Raw genomic sequence first — 23,730 nt, forward strand, 5'->3', positions numbered from 1 at the left:
CCAGACAGGCACTTTCTTCTGCACGACACAGAATCTGTCGAACTTCTGTCGAAGTCCTCGCGTTATTTTCCGTCTTTATCCTCATCCAGCCGCCACGTATTAAGTGACTGTGAAATTCCAACAGAGTCTCAGCTTTCTAAATCCGTGCCTCATTCTATTTACGCCCACGCAGCAGATTAGGGCTGTAACTAATGATTATTTTCATTATCGGTTAATCCATTAATCATTTTATCTACAAAATAGCGAAAAAATGTGTAATCCCTCACAGCCCAAGGTGACGTCTTCCACTGACTTGTTCGTCCAAAAATCACTCACACAAAGAAAAACACCTGACTGTCAAATCTTAGAAGCTGGAACCAACACACGCTTTCATTTTTGATTAAAAACATGTTGTTTTTTTTTTAACTAATCCATCATTCGACTATTTGTTGAAGCTCTACAGCAGATGTTATGCTTAAAAAAACCTCTCTGTCTATCAGCACGAACAGCAATTAAGGGACTGATACACCTAAGTGTGGAAACATAACAAATAATAAACAGTTAAAATGTTTGCAGACTTATAGAGCAGACAAAGTCAACACACAGAAAATATAACGATGACGTCATAGGGATGTGAAGTAACAGTAACAATATATATATATAAAGCTATAACAATAATAATAATAATATGAATAATAGTGTGAATATAAAATCAGTAACCTCCTGAAAGAATTGAAAGATGACGTCAGATGCTCTGCGTGCAGGTTTTATCATGTGACATGACTTTTAACAACCTAACATGTCGTCTGTCATTGTGTTATTTAATTTGCTGAGTCTTTCTATCTTTAGATTTACACAATAGAACAACTGCAGTGGTTAATGTGAAATAGACTGTAAAATACTGTAAAACTGAAATCTGCAGTGAGCCAATAGATAAACACCAAAGGTACTTTATATTTTGTATAAATATGGGTTTGTGTTGTATTCTTTTATTCACTTGTGACCTGGTTATACTTTGTGTATTCTCCTACCTTTTCCCTGCCTTAATATCCCTGTCTTCCTCTTTGTTATCCACTCTTCTTTGTCTAGATGACTAACGCGACCATGCCAGAAATCCAGCGTGCTTTTTCACGACATCGCACTTCACTTCAGATCAGAGTGGCTTTTGTTCAACTGCTAAAAATCTGCATATTCTATCACTTCATGTCATTGACCTGTATGAAGCGTCTGCTCTCCAGGTTAATGTCTCACCTCGTATCCTGTGATGGCGATGAGGTGCATGGAGTCATTCACGGCCTTGAGGATGCCTAAGATGGAGGTCAGCGCCTCCTGCAGGTCGTCGGTCCCCTCACAGGTCTTACTGTACTTCAGCATTTCCTGTGGTCAGAAACACATTAAACACGCAGCTCGTAGCAAAGTCTAAAGAGCAGAAATCGCTCTGAAAAGGCAGTTTAACAGTCCGGTTGATTTGCGGCCAGCAGAAAGCACCGTACCTTCAGGAGCAGCTGATACTTGGTGATCCTCTGAACCGGCTTCAGCAGATAGGAATCTAAACCCAGTTTATGTTCCAACTTCTTCTGACACTCCTGATGGAAACAAAAAAAACAAAACAAACAGGCACAGATTGTGTTAAATTAACATATTATAGAATATTTACTTAAACACTGACAGTAAAGGTGCCGCCTGTTCACCTGGAAGAAGGCGCAGTCGGAGCACTGTCTCCAGAGGCTTTCAGAGCGAGGCTTGTTGTGACAGTACTTCTCATAGATCTGCAGGTCTGTCATCTGAGAAATGCAGCAAAAACAATTGTATTCAAGAAAACGCTTCATCGACACGGACAGAATCAAACACATGTGCTGATAGATTCACTCACCCTCTCTAGAAAACACTTTCCAACCAACTCCGGGCAGTCGGTGTACTGCTCCAGCTCCCTCAGAAACGTCCTGGAAACAACAAAACCAGGTCGATGATGACGAATGAGAGAAAAGGACGAAGATGATGATCAATTAAAATGTTGATTAGCTTTGATGGCTAACCAGTGACACAAAAAGGAGCACCAGCCGCATACTGAAAGGGACAGCAGTGATGCATTTCCTGCACCTTGGTAATAAAAAACACACAGGGAATTATGAACTATTCAACCATTTAGAGGCCTGTCGAGGCCAGATCATTTTCCTGCATGAATCAACTATAATTAGCCCAGATTACATTTTCAAAATGTGTCATTAGATTAGAGTTACATTTTTATTTTGATATAATGGGCAAGTCAAAACTTCAGCCATGGTGACAGGTTTAGGATTTTGGAATGACTGGGAAGATGCAGGTTCTCCTTGTAGCAATGCAAAATAAATCAGGAAATCAATATAAAACCATATGCTATCGAGCTTGACAGCTTTTCTAACAATATTCACGATTCTCCTGATTATGGAATTTTACCACAATCAGCTTATCCTGAGTGTTTTTATTGCGGTCCACAGGAGGATCTTATATTCTTACATCCTGGGTTTTTCCACCCTAACCTATTGAAAATCGTGGCAGCAACTGTGTTAATTCAAAAAAAAGTCAAAGAAATACAGTTGCTTTTATCTGCAAAGACCTCGACTTCTGATCTCACCACAGAAACAGCCTACCCCACGTTGTATAATACACGCAGTCAACTTGTGCCTAAGCAATATTTGTGGAACTCATATTTCTGTGGCAGTGTACATTTTCATTATAAAGTGCAATATTTTCAAAAGTATTCAGATTTGATTACACTTTTTGTAATCCAATGGATTGTGCAACGAAAATCGCCACGTATTTGTATTCAGTAGCGGCCAGCATTTCAAAGTAATCTGACCCTGCCTATCTGGTGCCACATCATGTTTTTCTCTGCTATAAGGGCACCAGTGAGGCGAACAACAACATGTGAAATGATATCATCAGTGACAGGCAGATGGCGCTCCTTCACCTCTTGTGGAAGTGGTAGATTTCTGGCATGTTGCCAAACAGAACCTCCTTCTTGTTCTGCAGAGGAGCAGGGATGAGGTGAACCATGGCCGGATTATCCATCTCAGAGGCATACCCCTGTGAAAACACGAAAAACGGAACGTGAAATTCCGGGCTCGAGTGAAAGACAGAAAGGATTAAACAGTCTGAGGAGTGAAGAAGCACCTGCAATACGCAGAGCAGCTCCTCAACATAGGCCCTCTCAGTTTCCAGCAGCTCGTTCATCACGTGCCTGCAGGCAGATAGAGAACAGAGGTGAAAAGAGAGATCAGATGGAGGATTTGGGGCAGGCACGCTCAGGAAAAAGATAGCTCCACAGCTCCATAGATAATGAGATAAGTGTTTTCACACAGTCCATCTGCCGTGTAATTTGATTAGAGATGAAAGAGCGACGGCTGATCCCTCACCTCCTGAGCACCGCCAGGTTCTCCTCCTCCTCCGACAGAGAGGCATGTCTGCTGTTACTGTCTCCGTTTTGCAGTTGGCCGTTTCCCTGAGAAAAATAATAACCCAACCGCCCGATAAGAGACACACGAATACAAACCTTTGGAGAACAAGTGCACAGACAACATGTATACTCCACTCACTTTGTCACAGTTGTTCCCAGAGTCTGTCTCTGAGCAGTTTTTCTCCTGCTGGACTCTGTGTGCTGTGGAGGAAAAATAAAGAGGATAAATCCAGGGCGAGGCCATGGTGAGCTGCTGCTTCCATATACTGATTTCAGGAGAGGTAGATTATCTCTGCAAGTTTTGGTTGGTCATCATTCCAACATAATATTTTAGGTATCACATGCTTGATAGTACAAGTATAGGCTGCATGTAAAGTGTATGATAACTATGTATTTAAGCATTTTTGATAAACCTCAAGTATTGTTGTTTAAATTAACTGTATATACCCTAGAATTAGACTATATGTGTGTGCAAACAGGTGTAAGGGAATGATTAAAACTCAACTTAATCAATCCAGTCCTTAATGACTCTAATTTTGTACCTGCACCAAACAACATAGTGATTATTTCCCAGTTTGAAGCTGTTGATTGATGTCTTTTTACGGTAAATAATGTTGTGAACTCACCCTGAGGTTTTTTTTCACTATTTGTTCACAGCTGTGGGTGCAAGATTAAATGCACTGCATGAATGTTCTGCCACTAGGGGTCTCTCAATCAAAACAAACCAAAAGACGCAGTTTGATGATGTCGCGTGGTAGCATGGAAATGTGGTAGTTGTTGTCTTCATTGTTAAATAATGAAAACTTGTCTGATGTGAAATCAGGCTCACGGACGAGGTAATGTAATAAAGTTTTATATGCTGACTTCCTTCCTTTCTCACTCTCTGACGTATCATCTGATGTTTCCCCGGACGCTGCAGTGGCAGGTGACCAAACCATTACCTTAAACAAAATGACCAATTTCTGTAGGTTTAAACATTGTTGGCAACATATGGTATGATGTAAGAACTCAATCTAGAACAATAGTCTAGTTTTTTCAGAGCTTTTAATGTAGATATTTAACACATATTATCTTTCAGTAAAAACCTTGTTTCAGCAGTGCCTTTGTTGTTCTGATATATATCGAAATAATAAAAAAATCTGCCGCTTTGTTAGACAGCAGACACAACAGCTTTCAGCATGTAGGATGCATTTATTTTCAGAACAAATGAGAAAAGTGTGGAAAGAGTACCACTTATTGGTCCAAGTAAATATATGTTTATCGCCTGAAAATGTAAATGGTGCCCTAAAGAAGGTCAGAGATATGCAAAGAATTTCATGATTAAAGAGACAGGGCAGACCGTGATAAAAGTCCTCATGAATGCTTTTGTGTTACATCTTTTACAGGATATATAAAGTATAAACCACAAGTGAGCCACTTTATTCATCCACTCAATAAAGTGTCTGAGTGCTGTGGAGAACGGAGTCTAAATGTAGAGTCTGATAATGTTAGTTTGAGGCCTTCACACAGCGTAAATAGCGTTAGGGTTGTGAAAAGAATGAAGAGCATAAAAGCCTTGAGAAGAGAGTGAATAGGCTCTGCATTGTGCGAGCTAAATGGTGCAGGTGTGGGTGTGTGGAGACTGACCGGGCGAGCTGAGAGGGGATTTGATGAAGGCTTCAGGTCTGGGGGCCACCGGCTGCACCGGCCTGGTCTGTTTTGCTGCTAGCTTCTTCAGGCTGACCCGCCTCTTTTCAAACATCTCCTGCATGGATGTCTGCTTCTGGAACACCTTCTCCACCTGGTCCTGATGCACCGGAAGTGATCACAGGAGTGTTATGTAAGTCAGTGTATTAGCTGAAATGAATATAAATGTGCTCATTCTATCATTTGGCCATTGCTGATAGTACTGGCAGCTGTTTGGGATAGTTTTACAGTAAAAAAAAAAATTCTTTGTTTGGTCGTCTTACCCTGAACTGCTGGTTGAGCACCGCCTCATATTCGGTCCAGATGGCACTGAGGTCCGTGAGTTGGTTCTGGCCCGCGTTATCCAGGTAACGCTCCAGCTCCTGCAGGGCTAACTCTGCCCCTTCGTGTGATAAACACTTGTCTACTGGCTGAGACGCCAGCAGGTATATTCCATCATCGACCCATTTCGACGCCTGAGGAGGACAGCAGACAACCGGTCACATAACGGCAAACCAGACAAGACAACTACACTGTGAGAGTGTGCTGCCTTCTTACCTTCTCCAAACAGTGGTGCAGCTCCATGGCTTTGAGCAGCTGGTCCTTCTTGGCCCTCAGGTTGCTGCTCACATTCTCGCTGATCGTTCTGACCTCGCCGCATTTAGGCTGAATGGAGTCTTCAGCGTAGTGCGAGTTCTGGATCAGCTCATCGCCCTCACAAGCCAACACCAAGGCTCTGTCCAGCACCTCCTGTGGGCCAGAGGAGGGTGATAAGTATTAGTCAATACCACCAGTCTTCCCCAAAAACTATTGTTCATTATAGTACACACCCCCAATTAAAGTATGAAGCAAATCTGGAAAAAAAACTAAATAAATAAATAAATAAAAATGATCTGAAAATTTTTGTTATGCAATATTTAAAGTTTTCCTTTACTTGTTGAATCTAACATAACTTTTGAATACAGTGTCCATCTGCAACAGCTGCCAACTGTCAACTCTGAGAGATCCTGCACAATTTGAAAGCATGTTGCCCACAGGTGGTGCTGTATATCAACATGTTACATTTAAATAGCCACGCTGTAATGTTTGTGTGAGTTATAATGTTTGACAATAAATTATCCTTGTACAGATCCCTATTATTACAAGACAGGATGTAATTTATTAGCCCCAAATCATGACCACCATCAGCCAATCAACATGATTTAGCTATTAGATAAATATGAGGTTATACAATGCTTTTTAATGGGGGGGCTGGCTAAGACCGATATTAAATTGCTACAAAACAAAAAAATGGTCAGTAACAAGTTGCAATACAAGCCACACATCCACGGACACACTTAACAATTCTGACTCTTTCAAATGGATGTACAAGTAAGTCAAAGTTTGAATTATTCAAAGATATCAGATCATGGAGAAATGTGTATTTTGCTGCAGATCCAGAATAGACGTGACATTTTGTTAGTGATTTAGACTGATCAAACTTTCATTAAAATAAAGAAAGGTTTCATATATATTGAAGCTGTGATTATGATATTCACTATTATCAGACACATTAATCAACTGGGACACAATTTAAACACAACATTATTACAAACTAGTTGTTTATAACTGTGATTAGTTATTCAGGAAACAATATGTAATGAGAATACAACACACCCACACTGTAAAGATATTATTCATGTATTCACGCTGCGGTTAGACAGAGCTTTAATTGTGAGGGGTTGGGTATTACTTACACAGACTCTCTCCTCATAGGTGGTGAGCTCACAGAAGATATGGTCAGCGTGGGCCGGGCTGATTCCCACCTCAGAGAAGGTCGCAAGTTTCTCAGACACCTGATCCAGCAGAGCCCTCACCTGAAGCAGAAACAGCACAGTCAGTTTTCAAGTAAAAAGAAAAAAAAAGACGATCACGTGGATGATTCCACCTGAGCTAACAGGCTCCGGCTCACCTCTCTGTAGTTGTGCTCAAAGTGGCGCAGTTGGAGACACTGCTCCAGTTTGGTCTGATGTCTCACCCAGAACTCATCGAAGGCCCTCTCTGTCTCGTCCAGCTGAGACAGCAGTCTGACAGAGGAGCAGAGAAGAGACGGAGATGGATTGTTCAAAACAGACAGATGAGTAGACGGAAAGCGGTGGATGGAAGAATGGATAGAGTAGAAAATGCAGCCTCAGTTATTTGAATATTTTTTTCTTTGTGTGCATCTGAAGTAGAGTTAATGTCTGTTGACATCGGAATCAGTGCCCTCAGTGTTGCTTAAAATACCGCATTGACTTACCCCAAAACACACTGCCGTGCCAACTTTTATTTAAAATACACTGATGGCAGAGCTCAGACAGCCGTGAACAAATCACCTGCCATCATCGTCAACTCATAAAAACAAGCTGCTGGCTTTCATTTTTGTTACATGAGTCAATAAGTGCAAATTGAGAGGCTGTGAAATGTGATAAACATCAGTGACAGCACTAATATGTATCATCAGCCCAGCGCTGCTACTCGACTTATTATGAAATGACTACAGCAGGTATCTTAAATATCTGGCTATGTAAGTATAAAAACCCTGTGTGACTCGTGACTAGATACGGTATGACAGAAATGACTTTGTCTCAAACACTATACAAAGATCTCTATCAAATGTGCTTTGCTCCAGTGCAAATCTGATTTTAAGTTATTTTTGTGATATTCTTAAATCAAATTTGTCAATCAATTAGGGCAGGATAAATATGAGAAAGCAAGAATTTTAATTTGTCTTGTGTAGCCACATGTCTTGACAGATTCTGCAGCAAATGTTGCATTTCTACATCAAACAGAAAAAAATATGTTCAGTAACAATGATAGAAAACCAAAATAAATTCCAAGTAACCAAACATTCACACTGAAGTTTTAAACTGAAACTGTGGGATGCATTTGCTTAATAAATGGTTAGCAATACGCCCGGTAAATGACAAAATAGAAGTACAATTTTCTTTCAGCTTTACACACAAGATGATTGAAAAACTGCTTTTTATTCAGTTTCTGAATAATGACACAGAGTCACTACAACTGGTTTTGACAGCTTATCATTTAAGCATCAACAGCTCACAGAATATTGTGTTATCATAACAACAATCATTATAAGTTGATCATAATTTAACTTTTTGTTTTGTTTTGTTTTGTTTTCACATATCCGAGTAAGTATTTATATTCATCAATGATTCATATGTGCTAGTGATTCAGGCTTGAGACCTGTGTGTTTTGTGAAAAATTAAAAAAAACAGATGTGTTGAACATCTGAATCGTTATCACCTCCATCTGTTTATGCTAATGATTTATTTTTCCTCTGGAGAATTATAACACAGTCTGGTGTTTGGTAGGTATCCTGCAGTCATATCGTCTTGTATTTGTTCTCACCTCTGCACTGTCGCCAGGTTCTCCAGCTCATCCTGGTTCATGTTGTGGTCTGGGTCTCTCACGACGGGCTCGTTGATGCTCTCCAGCAGCCTGCTGCCCTGACCCAGAGCCACCAGCAGACCCTCCTGAACACGGACAAAGTCATTTCATCCAAATACATAACAAATGTACATACTTGATACACAGTACACAAAGGAGTCATGTATGTAGTGCATGTGTATTACCTTCATTTTGTCTTTCTTGTCGGTGTGTGTGCTCAGCAGGAGGGTTGTGGCCTGGATCTCATTGGGGAGTTCAGTTTCAGCCAGCTCGGTCCCGAACGACTGCAGGGTCTGTGCTGTTTTCTTTACCATCAGTGCAAAGCCTTCAATAGCCTGACGTACACAAGACACAACAAAGACCGTCAGCGTGCTCACGCATGAGTCAAGTCTGGTCACTTTTTATTGGCTGCATATTTCATTGCTGTTGTGCTTTTCTGGATTTTACTTAACAAAACACTTTGTGTAGCGTAGCAGTGGCCATTATTTGATGATATCAATACCATTTATTACCTTTAATTACACTATGTTGACATATATACGCAAGACACTGCAAGCTAAGTGTAGCTTGATTATTGCAAATAAACCTATTGGAAATGGAAGGGCACACTTCAGAGAGTAGGTTAACCACGACTATGTTTTTCCAAATGATTGACGGGGCTGATAACATTGTGACCAAATGGAGCGGGTCACACCTATTTCTGCTGATGAGACTGCAGTTCTATTGTTAACAGGAACTTTTCCCAAACAAAACTGAGTGATGAACAACGTGTTGATTAAACAAATCAGTGGTTAACCTACTCCCTGAAGTGAGTTCTTTCATTTGCTGGAGGCATTGCCTCATCAGAAGTCAAACAGCGTGGACATCTTGGTTTTTAGTGTGTTTCTTCATGCATCTCCCATAGACTTCAATATAGCTGACACCACAGTCTGGTTCCAAAGCAAAATTCAGTGAAGTAGTGATGCTTCATTCTTTTTGTAGGCTCCTTGGGCAGGTATAGGAGGAGAAAGCAACTGAATGTTATTTCTTCCTGCTTCTGTTTGCTCACTTGTTTTTGGAGAACTAAACCATATGAAATGAAGAAGCTTAGTGCGGACAATGAACTTCTTTTTCCTGAGACCAACAGATATCTGTGGTGTGTTAGTCGGCCCCAAATTCAAGCCTGATTCACGTTTGATTCAGATTTTTTGACAAATGACCACTATGCTTTTCATTTTCCCTGTCTAATTTTGTTCCTACTAAAAAAGATTGAGGGGTGTACTTCAGTGTGTGTAATTGCTTATATTACTCATAAAGCATCTTGTAACGGCCGTGCGGGACAGTGTTATGTTCTACGTGACGTGGTGTGTTCAGTGTACGTACAGTGCGGTGAGAGATCCACTTCTCATGGCAGTACTCCTGCGTTCCCCCGAGCTCCTGAGTCAGCTGGCTGCGGTCGATGTAGGTGTGCAGTTCCGTTATTGAGCTCAGCATAATCACCTGAAACAATTACGTGCACATGTCTTTATAATCAACCAGCATGTTATTTGCATTTTATTGATATCTTCTTCCTTCATCAAGTTGAACACACGTCAAGGTTTCCAGAGGTAATAACGACTGTACGCACCGGCACCTTCATCTTGAACTCATCCTTGTTGAACTTGAAGAGGATGTCAGAGAGTGTGCGCTGCAGGAGGGTGGTCGGCCTCAGAACCAGAACCAGCTGGAGGTTCCCTGGGAAGGAGCCCTGACGGGAGAGAGCAGATGGAGACCATCACAACAGGGCAGGCAGCATCCTCCTCCAACCTGACTCCATTATACATCACGCTTGAGCGGAACATGTTCTGTTCTGCACTTCCTACATATTATCCCCTCCCTTTATGCGTCTCATGTGAAAACTCTGGCTCCAACACATTCATAGAGAGTACAGGAAAATGGAAACATGTGGGGGATGTGGGGCACTGTCCTGTGGCAGGGACATTAATCTTCATGTCCTCCGAGATTCTTCCAAATGAATAATGAGGTAAAAGAAGTCACTTCCAAGTGAATGTATTCAGGATTTTCTTCACCCAGCTGTAATAGCTGAGACCTCATGCATTTGTTAATATGGGACAAAGAATTCTTCCCTCACTTACAAACAAACTCAGCATAAAGCAAAGACATCCTGACTGAGCAAAATCCGTAATAATAATCCTCCTACTATTTATCGCGTCACGCTGTGTAGCTCAGCCAATAGAACCGATTAAATGCCAATTAAAATGTCATGATTGACACCCACTGACAGGCTAAGCACTGCTGTGAAAGCTGCTGGGTGATGGCTGGTGGAGGGCAGACACTGATCTCCCCTCCAGAGGCAGTGGGATGGTTAATGCAGCTTTAATCAGCTAATGACCTAAATGGACGGCTCGCCTGATAGGCTGGCCTTCCCCGAGTGAGTTGGGGAATGCTGGTCTAAGCAGAAATGACAATGGATATGTCGTTATTGAAAAACCACGTTGAACGGGCTCTGTTAATGGAATTAATTAATCAATTTGGCGTTTGTCCTTGCTGACCTGCCAAAACCAGGAGGAGCACTGTGGAAAGGGTCGCTACCCACCTGGAGCAGTGGAAGTTATTGTGGGACATGCTAATGTTTTTATAACATGGTAGAGGTTGCTAGCATACAGAAAAGAGCGATTATATTCTGTGTATTTTTGATTTAAGGGTAACTCTATTAATTTTACATATTAAAGTGTGCTTACAGGTCATGGCGAGTGCTACTGCATATGTGAAAAAAATACTATAAAACCTTTTGTGGCTCCAGAGGAAGCTGCATGTAATCTGATGAACTGCCTCCAGTGATGTCATCAGTGGCTGTATTGTGGGTAATGTAGGCACCAGGTTTTAAGAAGGAAGAATAATTTGTTGAATCAAACGTTGATGTCTCTCGTTCTGCTGTATTAGATTTCCTCATTTGTACATGCAGTCCATAATAAGTCAAGCAGTGTTAGAAAAGTCTCCTGCTTTTCAAAACCAGGCGCCGACATGACCCACAATGCAATTTAGCCACTGAGTGACATCACTTGAGGCAATTTGTCAGAGTACATGCAGTTTTTTTTTTGAGCCATGAAAGGCTTCATACTACTTGTTTTACATATACAGTAGTAATCCCCAAGACATAAACACACTATAATGTGTAAAATTTGTGTACTTACCCTTTAAGGATTTTTAACAAGTTGTACAGAAACTGACCTCCTAACAGTTCATACTTTCTCTTGTGTCAATAAATCCCATAAAAAACTAAAAGAAATGTAAACCTAATTTTATATGATCTTGACTATGATTATTTCCTGTGTAACCAAATCACTGTATCGTATCCCTCTGTGTCATATAGATCTGTGATGTCCCAAAACTGTTAAAAATGCATTAACGAGCCACATTGTTGCACTGGGTGATATGTTCGTTCATGGTGATTAACACAACCATCGTCGTTCATCCTGTATACACCATCCTGCTGACAAAATCAACCAGGTAGCCTCACCACTACACCACGTGTGCAGCTGAAAATAGTCTCTGACTCACTACTACACTATCTGACTGACTGAGTATATCAGCAATGTTTCCTAAAAAATACAGTGTTGTTTCAGAATATAATTTGTTATTAAAGATAAAACTAGATATTCTTAACCACACATTTACATGTTCAGTAAGAATCAATGAGCTCTAACCCTTCCACGGGCTCTGACAGCTGCCTCACTGTACGATACATCCAGCTTTGAAATGGTATATTATAGCTGGCAGCAACACCCAACCATGCAGCCTGGATCTGTGGTCGCTGGCAGTCATGGTCATGGTCTGCTGCTTCTTTGTTCTTTGTCAGTGGTAGGCTGAGAGATAAATGTACACACACACACACACACACACACACACACAGACACACACTGATGCACACAAAGCCTCAAAGAAGAGTCAGATACATGACAAGCGAGGAGGGGGTGCTTCAGGGACTGATAGTAACTCTGCTGACTTAATTAGGAGCAGTCTATAAAACACACTTTCTGTCTGTCATCAGATCGCACTCAGCCATGCATGGCAGCAGGGAGCTTTCCTAGGAAACACACTGACCCACATTCACACAAGCACATGCACAAACAAGTGTGTTTACATACACAGACACTCTAAGAAGACAAAGAGAGTGTAAACATTCAATATCCGCCGCTCACTGTCTCTCTCACACACACCGTCATGCATGTACGCGCGGACTGAACAACCTCGCTGAGTGAGTACAACACAGCGAGCTCCCAACATAAACTAGCCTCCGCTACAAACATACAGCAGCAGCTTGACAAGAGCCCGCTTTCATCATCATCCATTTAGCAGCCTGGCTGAATCAGCCCAAACAGGACATGATTGCAGGGATGAGTGAATGCCCCCTATTACTAGCCTGTCAGTCTGTAAAAGTCTCCCTCGTGGGATTAATAAAGCTTGATTTAATTTGAAATGAGCGACGTGGTCTACCAGGTCTCTCGAGACCCCGGCTGGTGATATACATCTCTCTCTCTCTCTCAGACGTTTGGTGTATATCCCTCTCTGCGTTGGCTTAGCGCCCTGATGTGAGGTCATGCCCGACTTGAAACTTGAAGCTTCATATTCAATTATTAACACTTTCTACAAGATATCTGAGAAATGCAAATGTCCCTTTGTTTCCAACATTTCCAGAACAGTAAGTGAATCGTGGTGCTGTTAACGGCCCAAAAAAGCAATATACTGAGAGACGTGTAGTGGGGGTGGTTCTCCCCCACGCACACGTGCCTCATCACTTCCCAACAGAAAACATGAGACAGAGAAAAAAAGATAAGCTCTTCAATTCCCACAGGAGAAGACTGCAAATGTAATCAGAAACCTGATTACTTTTGATGTTCCACATCTGCATTCCCTTTATATCAGTATCAGCTCCCTGTCTCAGAGAAAGGTGTGAAGGACCATTGTGTAGCAATGAATGATATGGTAGGCAAACAAATGAAGGGCACAGTGTACGTAACTGATTCTCTTACTGCATGAGCACACAGCAACTGATTATGCTTCAGGAAAGCAAAAACTATGACTCAAACTAAGTAGGTTTGTAGGCTGTTCCCTCCCGAAACACAGCAAAGAGTCCTTATTCAAAAATCAAAAAAACAAATTGCATTAACTTTGGTGATTTGTGATGTGTAAATTCAAGATGATGAGTGAGATATTTACTGCAAACAAAAGAAACATCAACTCCCTCTCTCTCTTTTTTTTTTGGCATGTGACTCTTTATTTGTCCCTGTAGCTATGGAAACACATGGCAGGCTGTGATGGTGATGGGAGAGAGTTCAAGGATGGGGTTGGCTCATATTAACCTCAACCCCCCCAGGGTGGCTGTGATATTAGAGTTGGAGCTGTGAGAGAGCGATGGGGACGCTTCCAGCTCCTCTCCTCTCTGGCCCCGACACACCTCCTCTCCCCCTGGGTGGGTGAAAGAGGGTGCAAGGCCTCGCAAAACACAGACAATGCAGACAGGAAGTAAGCGAACACAAAGATAAACTTACTGCGATGCGAAGCAGGGTCCCCTTGACGGCTGCCCATCGGTCTTGCCGGCGATCGATGACCAGGATGAAACCCACGTCTGTCGAGGACAAACTGGAACACACAGAGAGAGAAGAGCGTGATGAGATTAAGATTACAATTTGATAGCACAGTGAGTGGTGAGAAGAGGCGATCACATCAACCTCCACCTCATTCCACCTCGGTATGACAATGTAATGACCCTTAACAGCCACAGAAAAGAATTCAAGCATGACAGGAAAACACAAAAACATACATGTAGTTCTCCTTCCGAGTGTGCCGACTAAGATAGTAGAGAGCCTAAGTGGGTGTTCACAGCTCCTTGTTTTGTTACGCTGCTCTTTATCTCCTCAGACAGCTGCACCAGTCCGTAAAAGGAGACGCTGTGAAGTACCTCCAGATTTCTTGGCCATCCGCCTCCATCCAGCCCCCCACTTCTCTCCCTGTGCCTCCCCCTCCTCCGCTCTCCTCTCCGGTCCCAGGAGAGAGGAGGGCTTTATGGTTTACACGCCACCACCAAGCAATGACAACATGATGCTCCTATACGGCATAGGTGCATGTGAACACCTCAGAGCCTTTCATGCACAAACGTCCAAGTAATCCTCAAGTATCTGAAACTCTCGGTGCTGGAACAAGAGCAGTCCTCGAAGCAATGATAAAAACACAAAAGAAGAGGATGCGTCTCAGAGGTAGATCCCAGCTTTCTGTTCTGTTCTGAGAGGGAGCCAAATGTTTCAGACCACCACAGCATCCAGCCGGCACCCCCCCCCCTACCACCACACTGCCCTGCATCTTTCAGCCATCCAATGAGACACTGGTAGCTGCAGAGACACTCTCCTATCACAGGACGGCTGCAGAGTGATGAGCAGCTTGGCAGCCAGTGAGCAGATCTTTACAGATGTGGGGGGAGGGGACAGACTCAAAGAAGACGCCACTGTAAGCATGAGGGCTTCATTTATTAGTAAAATACAGTTTATCCATGTCTGCCTCTCTGCCTCCTCTCACTGTAACGTTTACATTCACGGCGGCACTTCTCATCCTTTTCCCCCTTTCATCTCGTCCCATTCTCTCCCTGCAACATGCCCACTTCTCGGCTCTGCACTCAATCATCTACACAGACTCTCACAGCCACTTGGGCTTTCATAGCACAGACTGCTTTACATCTCAGCCGCGGAGGATAAGGAGGAGGAAGAGGAGAGCGGGGGAGCGGGACAAGAGCTTTTTTCTGCCTTAAAGACATTTACGGCTGCTGAGATGAGAGGCTGGTTTATGGTGGAACATAAAGCACCTGAGGCTGAGAGGAGAAGAGGAGAGGGAGACGACGAAACCGTGTGCTGTGTGTGTCAGATGACGAGCTATTGCTTGCACCCCACTGTATGTTTCTACAATATATGTCTTAAATATTGGGATATGAGTGTTAAGTTGCAGTTAAGCCACATTTTCACTGACGTATACAAAAATGCTAAAGTTAATTAGGTGCACTACAAAATATGACTACACAAATAACCAATCAATATCATATGTGGACTCATCTTCTGCAAAATATAAATAAAACATTTGGTTCTAAATGAAAAGTTAGTTTTAAGTTATATTGCGTGTACAAACAAACATTGCAAATCTTAGGTTTTGTATAGCTGGTATATAGGGTTTGTACCAGTTGTCTGGTGGTGTTGTTGCCACTCGAGGGTCCTCATAATAATTGGATTTCGCGGGACAAAGTGTCAGAGCTGTGAGTTGTGAAAAAGCTCTGCCTGATGGCGATGCAAAGATGAGGGAAATTTGCTGCATGAACGCATATGCAGACATAGCAACACACATGCCGCTACACCTTCCCCACCCCCCTCTCTGAGCAGAGAAAGTCACTGCCTGCAATTAAGAGCACTGGTATATCAAATTAGAAAACAGATTAAGAAGCCATGAGCGCAGAATGTGTTTCAATTCGGTGATTTTACTGTCAGCTCTCCGTAACATTAAACGTGCATGCGATTGTCAAAGCCAAAGAGAGATTTAAAGAGAGAGAGGGGAGAGGGATTTACAGTTATCATATGTTGTGATAACGAGCATGTGTGGCATGATAAGGTTTTTTTTTTTCTGTCATTAATATTGATTTGAAAATATTTGTTTTAAACTAGCAGCTGTTCAAGGTCACAATCCAGCTGTAGGATATTTGCCCCTGGCTGTGGACTGTATGTGCCCTGTCGGGGGGGTTTCGCTCCCTCAGGTGGCTTCGGCCATCTGCCTCTATATTGAGAACAGCTTGAGGCTTATCGCTACGGCACTCCTGAGGATGACCCTCCTTCAGATGGCAACGTCAAGGAGGTACATTTAGACACTCATAAGGAATGCAAATGTTAGCTGCCTTTCAGGTTAGATTTAAATACAAATAAAATAAATCCTAATTTTCCTGAGGTTGAGTAAGAAATATTTGAAAAGTTGAATCCTTTAAAAAAATATAAAAACATTTTGGTTTTGCTGATAGAAAATGAAAAAAAAAAGCTTCAGTTAATGGTTCAAAAAGTTAAATATGGCAAGAAGAATGCTATACTGATGCATTTTTAAAGGTCTTTTAATGTGTTCCTTCCTACAGATACAGATGTAGATCATGTGAATGCATCACACACGTACTTCAGAGCACAACTCTGCTCAGCTGTCTGTATGCATTATTCAGAGTCAAGAGTCAGAGTCACTGCAATTTCTATTTTAACTCACTTTGCCGGTCCAGACACAATGAAGGAAGGCTGGGACAGCCAGGGGGAGAGCTAAATCAAGACACTGACAGACTAATCGTAACCAGAGAAAAAAGTAAAAAAAATGTACAAGCAAATGGAACAGGAGGTTTTATTTTGTTTTTTTTCTGAGGAATAGGTAGAGAAAGAGATAGTTTGGTACATTTCCCCTCCCCCCGTCGTCTCATGTGGTCTATCCATGTATACAAAGACTGTCTTCAGCAGCCTGATAAGACCCAGGGTTAGTAATTGGCTATCTTATTAATAATGAAATTACAACATTCTGCCCTTACAGATTTCCATGCAATACAATGAGCGTCTCATCCACTGCACAAATCTTCTGCTGCCTACACCTTCATGCAGTGAGACTGTGTTTAAATGTCCACTGCCACCTACTGGCAGACTTTATACACAAAGCAGGGAGGCGCCTTCGCAGACTGAGGATGTCGTTGAATAGTCTTTTTTTGCTTAGGAAGGTTCCTCGCTGATGGAAACGACCATGAAGGGTCTAAGTGGCATTATAAGAGCTGGTTGAATTATTTCAAATGCTATGGAAAGGGGCTTCAATGCTTCTCTTGTATTATGTGGCCCAAGCTCTGAATTCTCCTTCACATCTTTCCTTGACCTCTTGACATCAAGGAAAAGGGTTATAGGACATGCAGTAGGACATTTTTTATTTTTTTTTAAACACTCTCTCATCTGTCTAATTAACTTATAATTAATACTTATTTTTGGACTATGGAAGAAGACCCAAGAAGATGTAAACCAGTGGTGATACAAGGGTTAAGAAAGTTGGTATAAACAATATGGAACAATCTCAGATTTGTGTGTGTGTGTGTGTGTGGGTGTGTGTGTGTGACACCGGCTGGTGAACTTTACCTGGGAACACTGGTCAGGTAGGTAAGCACGTTGTGAAATGTTGTGTCCGTGATCTCTCCAAACGCAGGGAACTCAGGGAACACAATGATGGGGCTGCCACTGTCTCCTCGACCTCCTAGAAAACAGAATGAAAGAGAAACATTTACACACATGAATATTCAGGAAGTAGGCAAGAAATGTGTCTTTGTGTAAATCTCTCTCAAAATAAAGCACAGTGTAATAAATAGAGCAGAGACATAACAATTTAAACTAAGCATAGCTGTCATGATGTCACTGCCAATCAATTTGACAAGAAAAACAGTTTGATTTATTACAGTTAGAATTAAGGAATTGAGTTCTGAGGAGGACGACGCTGTGGCCACACGGGGGCACTGATGTTAAAGCTGAAGGTCTGATGACTGGAGGCTGAGCAGAACAGGGTCTGATTATCTGCCATAACAAATGATAAAGTCTCATGATCCTCCATTTTACAAAACAAATAAAAAAAAACAAAGAAGTCAGTCGATTCATATTGGATTCATATTAAATAGTTTAACATCAGCCAACACACATGTAACTTGTAAAACTGTTTTTAAAAAGAGTTCTAAAAATATGTAATGGAACAGAACACCAGCCCAAATACAACAGGTTTTTCTGCATAACATCTGACCATATGACCAAAATAATATATATTTTTCTGTACTTTTCTGTGCTTTTCAAGCTCGAATGTTTTAATGACCACCATTTTAATGACATAATGTGGGTACTGTTGTCATTGTTGTTGTCATTAGTAGTTGTATTGTTGTGAATTATTATTTGTTGCTGTTGTTTGCTGTATTCATTTTGTTCCCTTTTGATAATTGTGTCTCATGATGTAAATATTAACTAGTGTGGACCCAAGAAAAAATAGCATCTGCCTCGACAGTGGCTAATGAAGATCTGAATAAATAAGTGGTTTGTCATAACAGGTTTTTCCCAATACAGATAAATTGCTTATTTTGAATAACATAAGAAATGTTTCAATCTGTTGGAAAAGGGAAGAATAAAGCACCTGATAAGTTTTAGCAGTTGATTGAATTGCACAGCCCAACTAACCACAGATGTTACGTTATGTTTTTAAATGTTCCGATCTTGTGTGTCTGTCTTTGGTTCATGACTAAGGAAGCAACAGTCAAAGATGATGTTTGGAAAGAATGTCATCCGTAACTATTTTAAATGTTTTATTTCATTCTACACAAATTCAGCTAATCTGCTTCCTCTGGACTGTGTGAGGCCACATCATCATTCAAAGAGGAGATGGCTACTGCTCTAAAGAACTTGCATGGCCTTTTTACCCTCTGCTGTCTGTATTGCCTCTCAGGTTCACCATGTGACCACGGCAACCACCGAAAACACAGGGTTTAACTTTATTAGTAACTTTAATATAACTCATCAGATGTAATGGACGGTGGCTTAGCAACCGTCTTTAGATTCCACTTTAAATATTGTCAAATCCTGATTGGTGCACTGAAGTTTGTGACATCACCTTTTAAAGACACAGCTCTGCCCACCTCAAACCACTGAAAGATGCTCAGACAGACAGACAGACAGACAACAGTGGATCACACGACTATTCAAGATGGAATTAAAAAAACTGATATTAAAAACTGATGAGAGACGGAGGTAAAGCACATCACCTCTGCCATGTTTGCACACAATGTTTGGTGTTGACACTGACGCATTCAATCTCATCTCTTACACACACACACACACACACACGAGCACACACGCACACACTCCCTGTGTGGAACAGCTGCTCTGTCAGTGCATGCGAGTGGAATATCAATCTGTCCGCCTTTTCTTCTCTCATCACTATAGCAACAGCAAGTGCATGGTCATGGTTTCGACGTCTGCTCCGATCTTTGTCTGCAAAATGGTTCCTAACTCTGCTGCCGCCACAAGGTCACCACTGACACACAGAGCAGACAGCTCTTACAGTCCTCTGATGGATGAATAATAGATGTCACAGATATCTGGAAATATCTTGCGGAAAGAGGCCTCACACATGATGAAAAGACATTTGTGGAGATAAAAACACATTTATGGTAAACGGGGAATGTAGACGGGAAGTAAATGAAACACAAATAAGGTTACAAAAGCAACAAGGAAGTGGGTATCAGGACCTATAACAGTGAAGAGGAAGGAGGGAGGCTACATTTGCATTGCACTAATAACTGCCAGGGGGAAACAGTTTGTATCAACTGTTTAAATGTCAGGTGGAAGAGTTAAACTATAGATGATTCCTCGGAGGGCAGAGATGAGACGGATGATTAGCAGTGTATTGATGAAGAGATAAACAGGACACACAGCTGTTGAATTGAGTCAAGAGATACACTTAACACAAAACAGAAACATAAATCCCCAAACAGACAGACACACCTGATGTACCTCAGAGCTGTGAAAAAACACGAAGCACTTTCCTCTTCAGCTCTTTATTGCGTTTTCTATTTAAGAGCACTTACAGGGCGAGGGAGCTGTAGTTCAGCTTGCAAAATACAAATTCTGTTATTTTAAAAATTTAGCAGAGCCTCTCTAGCATCTACAGCTGAATAATGAAAGTGCACCTCAGCTAAAATTCTGATGGAAAACGATGTGGCAAAGGAAGAGGAGGGGCGTCGAGCAACAAGAAAGGCCAGGAGATTAAAAAAAGGAAGTGTCACACAGCGACAGACACTATCCTGGAAACATGCTGTCACAAAGTGACAGACAGCAGAAGAATGGACTCAAGAGAAAAAAGAGACACAGACAGACAGAAAAAAATAGAAGTGTCACCTGAGAGAAAGGCAAACTTCCTCTTGAGATCAGGGGTGATGTCAGCAGCCCGGAGGGGACTGCTGTCCAGCTGCATGATCTCATCTGGAGAAAAGGCAGAAACACAAATATTAGTGACGTTAGAGTTGAAGATATACAGTAATAGAGGAGCCTCAGCTCCGTAGTTATCAAGTTCCCTTATTTGCCATGTTTACAACCAGCCCAGTCGCCATGATAAATATGTTGGCAGTTAATATTTCAGCAAACCACTGATACGTTTACAGTTGTACAGGTTATATTGCCATATATTGTTCACATCACATGTTTATGACCTGCTTTTAATTTTGGGAGTTGCTGGAGTTACCACCACAGTCTGGTAATCCAGTGACCACAGTCAGACTTTCAGTCTTTCAACACCTGTAAGTGTGAAACCAGTGGATCCTTTTGACAAGGATCCACAGCGTGTCAATATTTGTAAGCGTGACACATCCAAATAATGTTAAGGAGCCCTCGGGGCAAAACATATATTATTGACAGAAAGTCTACACATCTTCCGCCATCTTTGTGGCAACCAAAACAGGCATTTTAAGACAAATCATGATCACTGCCTGACCCTAATCAAAGCATAAGTGCAGTGTGTCACAACATAACATTTCAAAATTGAACACAAAGAAATGCAGAGTCACAATATATCTGTGATTTTGCAATGGTTACATTACCAATATTTACACTGGCTTTTGGGTTGTTATAACATAGGTGCCACTTCCCACACACAACCAACCAATGTTAAAAGTTATTGCAGGTCTCCTCGCTCTACCTTCAGCCCCTCTCCACCCCCCCTGCACACCCTTCATTATAAGGATTAAAATAATCAGCTTTAAGGTCCATTACTCCAACAGAGCGAGATGGAGATGCAGGTTATACCAGGGATCAAACTGCAGGTTTGGGTGACAGAGGGGAGGGGGGCATAAGACGTCTAGCCAGTCACGTTTTGGCCAGACGGCTTTTTACCGTTAGTGATCATTACATGTTCATCACCATCATTACAACAAGTATATCCACATTGTGTAGCCGTCAGACAAATCACAGATATTAACTCTGAGAAGTCTGTTATACTGAAACACAGCTGTGTCTGCCAGCTGCTGGGCCTCATGAATATGCACTTAACATACACAGTCTCCCTCCAATACACAACGTAGGCATTGATTTTTTTATTCAAGGAACTTTTCAATATTGCCCCTGTCGAATGAAAACCAAACCACGGTTCAGCCTGAAAATGAGAGCTGTGTGGCAAAACAGCAAAACAGATCAATACGGGAACAGTTGGCAAAGTGCAGCTCGTCTGCTGCGGGATTGTAATGTTACTCCTCCATGTTTACATCAGCTCAGAAAGTACACATCCTGGTATTTCACACTTCACAAGGTGGGTACAGATTCACCGTACCGTCCACTGTTGTAAAAATGTGTCAGTTTACATTGGTGGCATCTCTATGGAGTTATTCATCCTCACAGAAAAATAAACATTTGAAATGCCTTGCTCTTATTTCACTGGATTCCTGCAGCCACCCACAACCAAAATAAACCCAACACGCACATCATCTTCTACTTCTGTCCCAGGAGAAAACAAGATCTCTGACATTTGTGCTGCTTCATCATGTTTCATTAAACTAAGCAGATGCTTGTTTTAAAAAGCCGATGTCATGGTAAGATGTCTGAGGGAAATAAAGTCTGTGCGAAGCTGCTATAAAGTTAAGTCCTTTTCAGTGTCAAGCTTTGGAGCGTTTTGGTTTGCAAACATTTGTGCTTGGATGCCTTCTAAAAGGGGAAAAAAATCAACAGAAGTGGTGAGTATCAGAACCCGAGAAGAACTGCTCGGTTTCTGGCCACATCCGCCAAGTGGATGTTTAAAAGATAAGCGTTCTAGCCAAAACCTGATGTTGTTCAGAGTCAAGAAAAACATGAAGCGCTGGCCTCTTCAGCTCTTCAATTTCTCTCTATTTTCTATTAAGAAGGACTTCTAGGACTGGAGAGCTTGTTATCTTATCTTATAAATCTCCAAATAGCTTCTAAAACTGAATCATGACGATGAAAATAAAGGTGAAAAAATAATAAGGAAAATGACAAGTCGGGCCATCAGAGGACCAGAAGAGCCAGGAGATTATCAGCAGGGAGCGGCTCACAGTGAGAGGCACTGTCCTGTGAACATGCTTTCAAACACGACCAAGACACAGTAAAGAACAATATTGACTTTTCATCTCAGTCCAACTTTTGTTTGCTCTGTTCTCCTGAGGCAAACCGGACAGAATTACCACATCATTCCCACACTGGAAAAATGTGTAGAGAGATTATATTAAGGTCAATTCTTTGTGAATAGTGTTTTGCTTTATTATTTGTATAGCCCATAAACATTACACAGTATATTAGGTTTGTATATACAGTAAGTTTAGGGCTTATCCCAAATGCTCCCCTTCGATTTTCAAGTGTAGTCAATTGTAGTAGAACTGTAGGAAGAAATGTGTGAGAACATTGGACTGCTGCTCCTGGACTTTAAGAGATAAAACAATACAAACTTAGAAAGCAGAATTGCCCTTCTATTGTGTTGCGCCTTCTTTCTGTTTTCCTACTTTGGCAAACAATTCTCAAAAATCAATGAACAACTATATAGAACTATACTGACAAAACAAGGATGATACACAGTCCGTCCTAACGACTTCCCCTGTGTGGAACCCTACCTGCTCTCTGACATCTGGCTGAGAAGTGACAGCTTTATACTCGGAGTATCACCAATAATATCCATCAGCATCATAACTGTCGTCCCGTCTCTATCGTATGAATGTGATCCTGTCCGTCTGTCAGGCACAGCCCCTTTACTTAGAACCATCCTCTGACTCCAGTTCATACAAACTAAAGAGGCTTGCTATTTGTCAATGAGACCTATCAGGTGACTTTTGGCCAGAGGGTATGAGTGCGCTGACATTCATCTCTCTCTCTCTCTCTCTCTCTCTCTCTCTCTCTCTCTCTCTCTCTCTCTCTCTCTCTCTCTCTCTCTCTCTCTCTCTCTCTGCCTCTGTCTGTCTCTCTGTGTCTCTCTCTCTCACACACACACATACACACTGTTTGGTTACGGGATTCGTTCAAGTGTGTCATCTTGGTCTGGCATTTTCAGTCTCCTCCCCATTTAAAACCTTTTCCCTTCTAAGACCAGCTGGTGCCATGACTGTTGTGTCAAAAACAATCAAACATCAATGACAGGATTTCAGCTAATCAGGGAACTTAAAGGGCCATACCACTGTTTTTGAG

The 23,730-nt window shown here is 41.8% G+C and overlaps 1 protein-coding gene across 3 annotated transcripts in view; it reads right to left on the reverse strand.

Annotated features, from left to right (window-relative positions):
* mcf2lb (mcf.2 cell line derived transforming sequence-like b) overlaps positions 1–23,730 on the reverse strand; it is a 34,097-nt gene that overhangs the window by 6,339 nt on the left and 4,028 nt on the right. For all 3 annotated transcript variants that reach the window (XM_030428824.1, XM_030428826.1, XM_030428827.1), the window contains exons 2-21: positions 20,452–20,535; positions 17,662–17,776; positions 14,041–14,131; positions 10,116–10,235; positions 9,872–9,988; positions 8,695–8,844; positions 8,471–8,595; positions 7,032–7,146; positions 6,817–6,936; positions 5,639–5,830; positions 5,365–5,556; positions 5,042–5,201; positions 3,555–3,616; positions 3,375–3,460; positions 3,133–3,199; positions 2,930–3,045; positions 1,853–1,922; positions 1,671–1,763; positions 1,473–1,565; positions 1,231–1,356 (exon numbers count right to left, since the gene is read on the reverse strand). In XM_030428824.1, coding sequence (XP_030284684.1) covers positions 1,231–1,356; positions 1,473–1,565; positions 1,671–1,763; positions 1,853–1,922; positions 2,930–3,045; positions 3,133–3,199; positions 3,375–3,460; positions 3,555–3,616; positions 5,042–5,201; positions 5,365–5,556; positions 5,639–5,830; positions 6,817–6,936; positions 7,032–7,146; positions 8,471–8,595; positions 8,695–8,844; positions 9,872–9,988; positions 10,116–10,235; positions 14,041–14,131; positions 17,662–17,776; positions 20,452–20,535 — 2,294 coding nt within the window. The remainder of the gene's footprint in view (positions 1–1,230; positions 1,357–1,472; positions 1,566–1,670; positions 1,764–1,852; positions 1,923–2,929; positions 3,046–3,132; positions 3,200–3,374; positions 3,461–3,554; positions 3,617–5,041; positions 5,202–5,364; positions 5,557–5,638; positions 5,831–6,816; positions 6,937–7,031; positions 7,147–8,470; positions 8,596–8,694; positions 8,845–9,871; positions 9,989–10,115; positions 10,236–14,040; positions 14,132–17,661; positions 17,777–20,451; positions 20,536–23,730) is intronic.

The sequence above is a fragment of the Sparus aurata genome, chromosome 9, assembly GCF_900880675.1.
Source record: "Sparus aurata chromosome 9, fSpaAur1.1, whole genome shotgun sequence".
In the NCBI taxonomy this organism is placed as follows: Eukaryota; Metazoa; Chordata; class Actinopteri; order Spariformes; family Sparidae; genus Sparus; species Sparus aurata.